This window comes from Poeciliopsis prolifica, unplaced genomic scaffold (genome assembly GCF_027474105.1).
Source record: "Poeciliopsis prolifica strain line A6 unplaced genomic scaffold, Auburn_PproV2 SCAFFOLD049, whole genome shotgun sequence".
Lineage (NCBI taxonomy): Eukaryota > Metazoa > Chordata > Actinopteri > Cyprinodontiformes > Poeciliidae > Poeciliopsis > Poeciliopsis prolifica.
The window spans coordinates 3,602,358-3,614,659 of record NW_026562424.1 but is presented as its reverse complement, the minus strand read 5'-3'; the positions used below and the strand labels follow the sequence as shown (position 1 = coordinate 3,614,659).

Here is a 12,302-nt window from a genome sequence, read left to right as displayed (position 1 = left end):
CGACTAATATAAAGTATCATTATCTGGATACTATGATGGAGCATCAGAGGAACTACATTAAAAACATAATAAAAGTAAATTTCTCCCCGAAAACAAGATTAAATTGTAATATTTTCTAAGAACCTTTCTGACTTTGCAAAGTTGAACTTTTTTTTTTTGTCTCTTGGAAATTTTCTGAGTTTTAAAACTTTACAGTATATTTTTATTTAAATCTACAATGGCTCTGATTTGCTGTAATTGGATCCTCCACCAACACCGAGTGAAGAACAATGTTGTTTTAAATAAAACTTTGTCATCACAGACACACATCTGTGCCTCTGTGGAAGAGTTTTTTTTTTCAACCATTTATAAATTTCCTTTTGGGATATTTTTAATGCCCACATTTCCTCTTAACTTTTCATATTTTGGTCGACCTGACATGTATATTTGTTAAAATACTGAATCACATTTTAATCAGTTACTCAGTACATAAGTAACTTTTTATTTTTTATTTTTTACTCGAGTTAAAAATGGCATTACTCTTACTCTAGGCACCTCTGAATATTTGGGATATTAACTTTTTAACTAATTAGCATATTTGATTAAATAATCTCCATCTAAAGTGCAACTAGCTCCATTTCGTCCACATTGAGTAAATATTATTTTAAAGCTAAAACTAAGATATTTGCACTAGAAATTAGAGTAAAATATTAAGTTTTGTTTTTTGTGGTGCAGGCTAATGTAAAAAATATTAATACTTCAGGATCTGCAGGATAAATGTGAATTGTTTTCATTTAGATCTCGACCCACATGAGGCGACGGAGCCGTTGGCTGATGGCGGCGTTTCCCTCGAGGAGCTGCCGTCGCCTCCGTCGCCTCCGCTGCGGCCGAACCCCAAACCTCCGTCGCCTCCCAGGCAGAAGCCGCTGTATCCGGCCCGGGTCGCCCCGTGGCAGCGGGGTCAGGGGTCGAGTTGGAGGGGGGGCCTGGGCAGAGGGCAGATGTTTGAAGACCCGGCCGTGATCAGGATAGTGGAGGGACGACCGAGCCTCATGGTGACCAAGATGGCAGCTCTGAGATCAGATTGGTTTGTTTTCCAATAATGTATTGATCTGATTATCGGCTTGTTTTTAACGTTGCAGAGTCTGGACAGCGCCATCGTGGACTGCGGCCACGCCGTGTTCAGGAATACCTCTCTGGATGACGTAAGGAAGCGCTGGGATTTTAATCTTCTTCTTCTGCACACGGCAAAAACATAATTTTACCAAGTATTTTTGGTCTTGTTTCTACTGAAAATATCTTGGTAACGTGTTTTTTCAAAGAGGAGCCACCAGATGGCGCTAGGTGGGCTTCAGAAAACCTGAGGGGGAAAAAAGCAAAAGCTTTTAAAATCAGAAAATCTAGTCCATCTCAATCATTGTAAAATGTTAAAATTATTTTTTTAAATGTCTTTTGACATGCACAATGGCCATTGTAAATTGAAAAGAGTACATTTCTGCCATGAATTTATGGGATCTTGATCAATCTCAGAAGTTTCTAGAAAGAAAACTTAAATTACTTAAAATTTTTTCACTTTGGAAATTTCTGAGATCTCAAGATTACAGTTTTTTTGTCTAGTTTTGAGGGAGTTTTTTGTTAGACAATTTTACTTTCAAAACTCAAATTTCCACTTTTTTTCCCCTGAAAATTCTGAGACAAATTTGCTGAAAAATCTCAAATTTTAAGATTAATCTGGGAAATTTTAAAGAAAATTTGGTAGTTTGATATTTGAAAATAGGAAATGTAGTCAAATTTTTGACTTGAAGCTCAAATAATGTTTCCACAAAGAGATTAATTACAAACATTACTTTTTTCTTTTCTAGCAGATTTTTTTCATTTGTTTTCATTTGTGGAATGTGGAAAAATGTTTTGTTCAAAAGGAAATTATCTTAAATCAAGCCCCTATATTTTGCGGAAAGTTAATTATAAGTCTGTTTTGTCTTATTCCAAGTGTGCTAAGATATTTGAGCTAGAAACCAGACCAAAAATGTTTTGGATTTTTTTTCCAGTGCAGCTGATGCAGTTTTAAATGTCACTTTTCTAGAGGATGACGCCTCCTTACTGGAAAAACCGTAGAGTTTCTGGATCAATACTGCAGGTTAGGAGGAAAAACAATCCTTCGATATAACGGATAATTGTAGACGGCTTAAATCCTTCTGATTTGGGGTTTAAATCTGCAGGACAGCGCCATAGTGTGTGTGATCGGTCACAGAGGGCGGGGTCAGCATGAGAACTCTGACTTCCTGGATCTACCGTATCCCGTCTCTTCCTACGGAGTCCAGAGAGGAGAACCCAGAAGACCGTACACCAGGAGGGTGTTTGGCCAGAGAGGGCCCTCTCAGGTAGGTTATTCTGATTTAACTGGAATATTTTCATGTTATAAGTAGGTAAAGCTGCAGTATGTAACCTTTATAAATGTTTTTATATATATATATTTAACCATCACTATGTTGACAGTATAACATAAGGTAATCTGTGAAAAGATCTCCCTCCTCCCTTACCACATGCAACCAATCAGAGCTGGGAGGTGGGGCTTAGCGCTGTCAATCACTTTCATGTACTCGCTGCTAAATGTGTTTATGGTGGAGAATCAAATTGTTTAATTGCTACCATCAGTGGCTATGCTAGCTAGCCATAACATTTGTAACAAGCTTTTAATTACTTCTTAATCCAACTGTATGCCAAGAAAAATGTATTTAACATGAGGTAAAACTTTTTTTTTTGGACCAATCTCAGTTCAATTTTCTTACATGTTGCCAATTCACAACTGCAGGAGGTCGGAGAAAAAAATGTCAGGAATAAGCTCTTAATATGTGAAATCCATGTAAAAAGTATTAAATTGTAATGTATTCAGCTTTAAAGTCAAGTTTTTTTTCTTTCCCTTTATGAACTTTATTTTGCAGATTCATGCACCAGTGATGCCAGGATCACCCATCTTCTCACGGCAACCTTTGACCCCACGGCAACACCTGAATCAGGTTTTATTAAACCCTCATCGCTTTAGAGCAGAGGTCTGCAATGCTGCAAAAACACAATCTTACCAAGTATTATCTGGTGCATATCAATTAGTAAGTCTTAGATAAGACAAAACTAAAATAACTTTTCACCGACATACAGGAGCTTGTTTTAAGTGAATTCCCCTCCTCGCCTGTGGGGACGCTGCAACAAAAACCACTGAAGGAAACAACATAAAAACTTCTGAAGACTCTGAGCTCAACCTTCTTCTTCACAAAATCTAAAAAATGGAGTAGATATAGATTTTAGCAGTTGTAGGATTTCTCTCACTAGTGCCAGGCGAGCGCGATTGTTTTGGTTGTATTTACCCAGAATGCTCTGCGCTGCAGTCCACTTCCTGCTTTAGGAGCTGTCTCTAGACTGTTTGTTGTTCACACACGCATCAGAAGCGCACCAGAGTTCACTTCAGCCAAGCAGAGAGCGAGGTTTTGGTTTTTTATGAGTTCTATGAAACTGGATGAAATGAGGCTGAATGGTTCAACCTTACAACTTCCTGTCAACAGGAAACTTGTTGCTAAAATTAAAATATTTAAGTCCAGCTCTTCCATGGACAATGAATGATTTCAGACTTGGCTGCATTTGTTTGACTTTGTAAGGGTTTTTTTGTTTTGTTTTTTTAATAATATAATTTCGACCCAGACGGGAGGCTTCATGTTCCCTCCGAACCGCTCTTGCCCCTCGACTCCTCGGCCTCTGACTCCAAAGGCCCTGCAGCTTCGCTTCGGTGCCAACTCTCCCAGACCGTCCCCGTTTTACAGCCCGTCAACCAACCCGGCGCAGCTGTTCAGGTAACCTTCATAAATATGTACCAATCTGGCTGGTTGTGTTTTTTTTTTTTTTTTTTTAACTGGGAAAAATACTTGTCACAAATTATCTGGTCCAACATCTGGAGTCCACCAACCAGCAGGTGGCAGCACAGAGCCCAGATGTTTCGTAAGAGATCTTTCTAAGTTTATTGCGTTTCTCTGGCTCAGCAGTTTTCCTGGTCCAGTCACGCAGCTCCATCCTCAACATAAACGGCTTCTCAGTCAAAAGCAGCGTCTGTTTCACAGGTTGGTGCTACACTAGCTGAAGGATCATCATAAAATGTTAAGAATTTACTTTGCATGTTTTTCCTGAAGAAAATGTGAAGGCTGGGACCCCTACTCTAACCTCATGACTGACAAAGAAAAGGAGTGGATCATTCGCCTGCAGATGATTCAGCTGCAAAGCGAGAATCCGTACCTTGAGGACTATTATTACCAGGTAGGAAAGTAACATTTTAGAAACATTTATCACATCGCGGGATGAGTTTTAAACTCCTCGCTCTTTAATAGGAGTATTATCGACGATTAGAAGCCAAGATGGCCGAGGAAGAACTGGGCATCAGGAGCAAGAAGGAGCCACCAAAACTCACCACACCGTACATCACCAAGACAGACGCCTACACACCAGGTTCCCTTTGTCTTTAAACCGTCTTCACTGCAAAAACACAAACATTCGCTAATATTTTTGGCCCATTTATTTAGGGACACTTAATATAAGACAAAACTAACTTGCAAGAAAGGTAACACCTGCCAAGCCCAGTTTGGTGCCAGTTGATTATGAAATAATCTGCCAGTGGAACTAGTTTTTTCATCAATATTAATGAATTGTTGTAAAACGAGCTTCTGTATCTTGTTATATTAAGTTGTTTTCTCTCTGATATTTGCACTTGAAACTAGACCAAAAGTCCTTTAAGCTTTTAGCTTCCCAGTGTTCAGGTTGTCCTGTCTATAAAACTGTGCGGTCTCTCAGTGGTCCACATCGAAGGCTCTTTGGGTCAAGTCGCCGTCTCCACCTGTTATTCTCCGCGCCGTGCCATCGGTGCGGTCCATGCAGTCCAAACTCACGGCCCTCTTGAGGTTTGTTGTTAAACTCATGTAATAAAGCTATTATAGTGCCTTCCTTCATGTTTTTATTTTTTTATAGGAACAAAAAGACACCAGACAACAGCGACTAGAGATTCTCAGCAAAATAGAAAAGGTAACTTTGAGTTTTCACCTCTTTTATAAACTTATTACATCATTTTGATCTTGAAAAAATACTATAATTTGTGTAGAAATGTTTCTGAAGAGCAGCAAATACTTGAGCCTGGAAAACATTTCATACTTCACAGAATCTAAAGTGCAGAAACGTGTAAAAGGTTTGATTGGCCACAAGAAAATTGATCCCGAGAGCGTCTTGTCACTTTAAATCCAAATAAACTGCTGATGGCCACGTTCCTCAAATTCAACATTTTCACTCCTAAGTGGAAGTGGCTGAAAATAGATGCACGATTACACAAATGTTTATCTTTGAAAAGCATAATTGGTGCCTCCTGTACAGCCAACAACAATGCAGCAAGTGGTTGCTAGCTGGTAAGTCAAAAGCAAAATACTTGTCTTTTCTAGCAGCCATTGTACGGTGCATAAATTGGTAAAACCAGCTGAGTTTTACTAAAACTCAGTTCAGTTTTACCAACTGAACTGTTCTGCTGGGGTTGCTAGGTAACGGGCGGAACTCTGCTGGGGTTGCTAGGTAACGGGCCGGTCTTTGCTGGGGTTGCTAGGTAACGGGCCGGTCTTTGCTGGGGTAACGAGGAGGGGGGCAGTTCCTGCTGATTTGTCATGTTACATTTACAAGGTTTTGGAAAATGTTCATTTTTCCAGACACCAAAACGCATTTAACTTATTACCAGAAACTGGCCTGGTGTTTTTTTTGTTGTTGTTGTTGTTTTGTCGATTTTTTTGTCTGTTTTAGAAACAGTTCAAACCCAAATAAAAATGCAAAAAGTGATAGTTTTTAATTTTTTTGCAAAATGGGTCCCCTTTAAATGATTCTCTGACTTATTAGGGAAAAACTTGAACTTGCAAGTATTTTATGTGAATGGATTCATTGAACTGCACATTATAGTGAAGTTTGAAAATCAACTTAAAGGTTTGTATGATTTACTTAAAGTAGAGGGGAAATGTCTGCAGGTTGTATTTTTGGGCCGGTAGAAATAGAGAGTAAATTGCTGCGGAGGAAATGTCAACATTTCCTGAGTTTCAAGAGTAGAAGGAAAGAAAACCAACTTTTAAAACTTGAGTCTCTAAATTGTAATTTTCTGTGTAGAAAATTTGAGAATTGCAAAATGTATTTTTTTTTTTTTTATTCCTCTGAATGTTTTTTTTAAATGCAGCTGTTCATCGTTTTGCTGGAGGTGGAGGAAACTGAGAGGATGAAGACCACAGTTCTGTCTGAAGCAGAAGATATAAGACTAATGGAAAAAACTCAGAGGAAAGTGCAGCACATCTACTCCCAGCTGCAGCAACACAACGCTCCGTAAGTCTGTTAACAACGCAACGCCAAAAAAATTTTATTTTTGCTGAATAAACTCATAAATTTGTGTTTTAGAGATTCGGGAGACGAGTTTCTTCCATTCTTGAGTGTCTCGAAGGGCAAAAAACTTTTCGCTCGTCTGCTGCCCTTCTTGAAGAACGATTCAGCGCTGAAGATCTTGCACATCGTCGCCTCCAACCTTCCTACGCTTATAAACAGAGACACTGAGGAAGTGAGTCGGGGTTAAAGGTCACAGGGATCTGAGAGTTTCTGGTTTTTGAAAATTAAATTTTTTGGAAAATATGGATTTTTTTTTTTTTTTTCTTTCACCATTGAACTCATTTGGTTTCCATAGTTTAGTAATGGCAGCTCAAGGCGGCCATCTTTTTTTTGCAGCTTCTATTTATTTGGACTTTGAATTAAAGTAAACAAAGAAATATTGGGGCTAAAACTTTTTAATTATTTTACTATATAGTTTAAATAGTTCTAAAATTGATAATCATCTTAAAATGGTTGCAATATAAGAATAAAGTGTTAATGTTACCATAATTGTAATTTTGATCATCTTGTGAAGTTCTGATTTATAAGTTTCAATCTAAATAAAGGGTTTTTTTTTGTTTAATTTTTCAATCTAATGTTCAGGTAGTTAAACAGAAATCCTTGTAGCTGAGCCTTAATTCTCCTTTTCACAAGTCAGAGAAGGGATGATTGAACCAAGAGCCACTTTTTGAAGATCTTCCAGACAAGAAAACAGGCATAAAGAAAAGAAATCAGGAGTTTTCTTTTTAAGGCACATTGCCTGACACTGAAGATATCAAAAGTTTCGTTCATATTTTGAAAATCTCAGTTCTTGTGGTTTCAGGACCTTCCGGTTCTTTACCCATCACTCCGAAATGTGATCGGCGTTCTGACGTTCAGTCAGCTCATCAACGTTCTCAAAGACCTGACGTCTTCTGAGTCTCTGCCGACCCTCGAGTGCCTCTCCCTGACCTGTCAGAACAAGGTTTGCAGCATCAATGATGAGCAATCGACCCTCATACTGACGGTTCATTAGAGTCTCCAGAGCAATTTCTATGCTGAACACACAATAAGTGTTTAAAAAAATGAATCAAACTGTTTGTTACGACTGCGAATCAGAATCACTGCACACAGGAATCTAAAAAGTTGGACATTTTTGTAGGAAAGAAATTAGGAAATTTCTTAAAGTAGAAAATTTGACTTTTGAGCTCAGAAAATCCCATTCTATATGTTTTCTATCAACTTATTTTTTTTGGTCTTGCAAATTTTAAACTTTTGAAACAGAAATTTGAGTTTGCAAAAAATCCCACTTTTTTGTTTCTCCCTTTTTTTAACTGATTTATTTTTTATTTGAAAAATGTTTAGTGACTGAAGCTTACAAACTTCCTGTTTTTAATCTTTTGAATCTCCATTTGTAATATTTCTTCGACTTCTCAGTCAAATTTTCATTGTTTTTTTTTCTAGAAAGTTTAAGATTAATCTGAACCTTTGAGGCTTTTTTTCTAGCAAATTTGACTTAAAGATCACATTTTGAGATAAATCGCAAACATTCCAGAATTTTTTTTTTAAAACTATTTACAGTGGCTCCAATAGTCAGTCACATAATTTATTTCTTCTGAAGGTAATGCTACCAATATAAGATGTTGAAATAAAACAAAGTACTTTAAATATTAAATAATAAAACTATTTAAATGCTCTGATTAATTTTTGTGTTCAGTTTGGACTCAGCTTGCTGTACGCTCTTCTTTCCCACGGAGAGAAACTTCTTTCTTCAGGCGTTCCTCTTGAGCCCAGCATTGGCGACTTTGAGACCTGGTGAGGAAAACTAAGTTTAACTCCGTAGCCAGAGTTGTTTAGCATGTTATGACATTTTCTCATCCCTGTTGTTTTTGTTTAGGACTGACATGATTTTCCAGGTGGCGGGACAGTTGTCCCAGTGTTCGCTGGTGGAGCCGCTCCTCCTCCCGTCAAACCTGCTTACGCTCTTTTGCAGGTACCTCGACAAGCGAACCGTGCATCAATTAAAAAGCAACTTGGAGTAAGTCCTGTTCAATATACCAACAGATTTTAACTTTAAATGCATGCAAATAAATACTTTTTTATTTCCAAACTTCTCTGTTTAGGTCTGCAACCAGCTGCCTGGCTCTGCCATCTTAAGAAAACTCTGGGTTTGTTGGACCTAAAATGGAGGAACCAGAGTCTTCAGTATAGCAGAAGTTGTGTAATACATTTGTTTTTTGTTTAAAATCCTTACCCTCACTTCTCCATCACATTTTGCATCTTGAACTGTTTCCCTTTTTATTTCCTTTGTTTGCTTTTCCTCCCTTTAGCCTCCACAAAGCAGCTTAAACCTTTTCTTTTAACGTTTCTAACATTATCAAAATGATCAATTTAAGACGAGTTTCATAATTTATAATACAGGAAATATGTTAATTATATTGGCTACTGCAGGAACCTGTCAACCCGTTTGGTTATGCAGTTTTGTAAAATTGTAAAAAATGTGTTTATGCATGTGTAACGATGCTAAAAGGGATTTATTTGACACAATTTTCAATCTTGTTTCATCTGTAAAAAATGTATTTATTGTATTAATTTGGAAATGGAAATAATTTAAATTGCACACCTGTAGAGCACTTGCAATATGAATAAAAAAATTCTCAAATTTGATTAAGAGAACATGAAATACATTTTATTTGGTCACTGCATGCGTTTCTGCATCAAGTGAAATGGAAACAGGCCTATTTTGGCCCAAAATGTGTTTACTTTTTGATCCTGTCAGTTTAAGGGTTGAATCTTGGTCAAGATCTTTATTTCAGTGTCATTTTGGTTCCGTTAACTCCATTACAACAATATATTTTTGGGCTTGTAATCCTGTGATATTTAACTTTACAATGAGAACCAAAATAATGAAAGTCTTCACCTTAAAACATGCAAGAAAACTAGTTCTAAATGTAATAATTGGCCTTAAGTTACAATGAATCATTTCAATGGGGATGAGATTCTATCATCTTTCAAATGCATGGAAATAATTATTAACCAGCATCTCAACTATTTAGTAAAACTGATCTAAGCTTTGTGCTAATTTAGGAGAATTTTGAGTTTCTGCATATTGATTGCTTAAATGAGTGGAAACGGAGATGTAGTAGCAAAAATATTCACTTTTTTTCTGAAACTAAAGACTTCACTGCTTATTCACAGAATCTTAAGTATTTCTGGACGGTTAATGATTCCTTAATATTGATAAATGACCAGTTTTTTTTTCACATGACAAGTGAATAACAATTTTTATATTTGCCAGTTGTGTGGTTATTAATCATTAAGAAATTGACCTAAATCCAGCTCCTATATCTTGCTGAAAAGTTGCGTTTTATTTCAAGTATACCAAGATATTTGCTCTAGAAATAAAAAATGTTGCTTCTAAAATTGAGTCTGGGCAAAAGGTGCATCTCCAACTTGGAGATGGAGAAACTATTTTTATAATAAGCAAAAATATCAAACTAGATAATGGAGTATTTGTGTGTAGAATATTGAGGACAGATTGATGCAACTTGAGATTAGAATGAAATGCAGCAAATAATTGGGAAAAAGTGAAACTTTGCTCAACTAAACAAGTTAGAACTCGCATCTTAAAGTTTAAAAGTTTGTATTACAGCGACTGAAGTACGTCCAGGTTTACTATCAAGTCAAAATTAAATGTAATATTGGTACAACTTCTTGTCCATGCAAGTTTATTGGCTCAAAAGTTCAACCAACATTCAATCAACTGCTTTCTTACAAACTGGCCATGCAGAGGGATCTGAAGCAGAATAATCAGGAATTCAAAGTTGCGTTTGTGGCCAGATGGTCTGTTTAGATGCCAAGTAAGTGAGAGATCCAGTTGGACAGGGAAGTGAGACATTGACCCCTGCTTGACCTCATAAGAACAGGATTTGGACTTCAAGTGAGGAATGTGTGTGAAAGGTGAGACATCTTTCTCTTTTTACCCACTTTTAGCTTTAAATGCACCAAAGGAAAACTCAGTCTGAAATAACTCTTTCCATCTGGTTTCATTCATCACTGCCATGTTTTGGTGACAGAAACACATAAATTTAGACTTTGGTTCCGATAGGGTGCATGTTCAACTCCACATATTTGTGACATAACTGGTTTTTATGGATCTATTTACTGGATGTAAACATATCAATATCAATGGTATTTAACTCCATGTCCAATATAAAAAATATTTTTCAAATGTGTATAAACATAGCTGCTCCAGGAAACTAGAAAAGTGCAGTTGAGATAAGTTTACAAAAGCTACAATTAAGCTTTTATCAAGGGAAATAGTTTAATGGAAACTTGTTGACCTTCAACAAAAACTGCAGATTTGTCTGGTGACTTAGTTTTTCACCCAGTAATTTTACTCAAGTAAGAGGAGAGATGCTTCATAACTAAATTACTTAAGTAAAAGCGAAAGTACAGGGTAGTAAAAATACTCCAAGTAAATTTTAGTCAATGTTGCTCAAATAAAAGTGATTTAACTGGGATTATGAGAGTTGGGTAATAACTCTACTGGTCAACACAAAATGCAAACATTATGAAAATGTACAGAACACAATTAAGCTCCTGTAAAAATACAATATGATTCATAACAATCACTGGCGAGTTTAACGGGTTTTCAAAGACCTTATTTTTATATGTAGTTCTTTCAATGCAGCAAACAATCAGTTCTTCAGTGATGTGCTGTAATTATCTCACAACAAGCAGGGGAGGATCTGTAGAGGACGGACTCCCGGACTGGATATTAACCCCTGCCGACCCGAGAACCTCTCCCACTTTTCCTCCACCTTTAATCCCCTGCTTCGGTCCGAACCCGGGTTCCCCTTCCAGGTCCAACATGGCGGGACGGCTTGTCCTTCAGGGAGTTCTGGTTCTTTGTTTGGTGCAGGCGGCACACGCAGGCGGTGAGTTTCTAAAGATTGCACTTATGAAAATCTGATTTTATCAACTAATGTGAGAACAGAAATACTTGTTTCTCAGTGGAGAAATTTAAGTTTTCAGCATCAAAGTGTTAAAATCTACAACGGTTTAGTCGGGCCATTATAGATAGAATAAAACGGGAGTACAGTCCCACTAAAAGACTCAAAAAGTTTCAGATTGATTTCAGAAATTTTCTATGAAAAACAAGGACATTCCTGAGCTCCAAAAGTTAAGAAATTAGCAAGGAAAAAAACTCAAAAATTTTGAGATTAAGTTCAGAATTTTCTAAAAAAAAAAAAAGAAAAAAAAAACAACTGAGCTCAAAGATGAATATTTTTTACTTTTGGAACTTTTCAGTAGAAAATTTGAAACTTTTGAAGTTCAGAAATTTTCAGTTTTTTTTCATAAAAATTTTAGATCAATTAGCATATTTTGTGCAAATTTACTTTTTTGTTTTTATTTATAGATTCACGTTTTGCCTGTGACTTAGTTTGTGAGAAAATTAAATTCAATGTAATTATTTTATATTAATATATAAATTTGAATTTAATTGCACTTTTCTAAAAAAAAAAAAAAGTCTTATGAGGATTATTTCCAAATGTTTTGACAAAAAAAACTTGTAATTCAGTTACATACATTTTTCAGTTTCTTCAATCATTTGACAATTTGTCTCATGATATTTTACAGGTAATTTTCTCAGAATGTCTTTTTGCTTTTTAAGTCTTCAAACCTCTCGCTACCTTCTAATTTTAACGTGTTTTTAAACAAATTGATTTAAAACTGCTTTGTTTCATTCATGTGTTTTTCTTGTAAATTAAAATTAGACTTTATGTTTTTGGATGTTTTTTTTCTACACTCTTCCATTAGCTTACAATCAAATTCTACAACAAAAATATTGTCTAAATTCCTTAAACTGCAGTAAAAGTAGCTTTTACTGTGCAACTTTGTGCATTCAGGGACATAAATTCACTGGT

The 12,302-nt window shown here is 36.3% G+C and overlaps 1 protein-coding gene across 1 annotated transcript; it reads left to right on the top strand.

The window, feature by feature from the left end:
- The first annotated feature begins 933 nt into the window (after positions 1-933).
- Positions 934-8,998, top strand: patl2 (PAT1 homolog 2). Its single transcript, XM_055057919.1, has 17 exons — positions 934-1,034; positions 1,122-1,184; positions 2,063-2,116; positions 2,199-2,360; positions 2,922-2,996; positions 3,673-3,821; positions 4,011-4,085; positions 4,155-4,278; positions 4,350-4,467; positions 4,810-4,916; positions 4,984-5,037; positions 6,215-6,357; positions 6,430-6,586; positions 7,217-7,357; positions 8,090-8,187; positions 8,270-8,410; positions 8,496-8,998. The coding sequence occupies exons 1-17, from the start codon at positions 981-983 to the stop codon at positions 8,527-8,529; spliced, it is 1,749 nt and encodes a 582-aa protein (XP_054913894.1). The 5' UTR covers positions 934-980; the 3' UTR covers positions 8,530-8,998.
- The last annotated feature ends 3,304 nt before the right edge of the window (positions 8,999-12,302 follow it).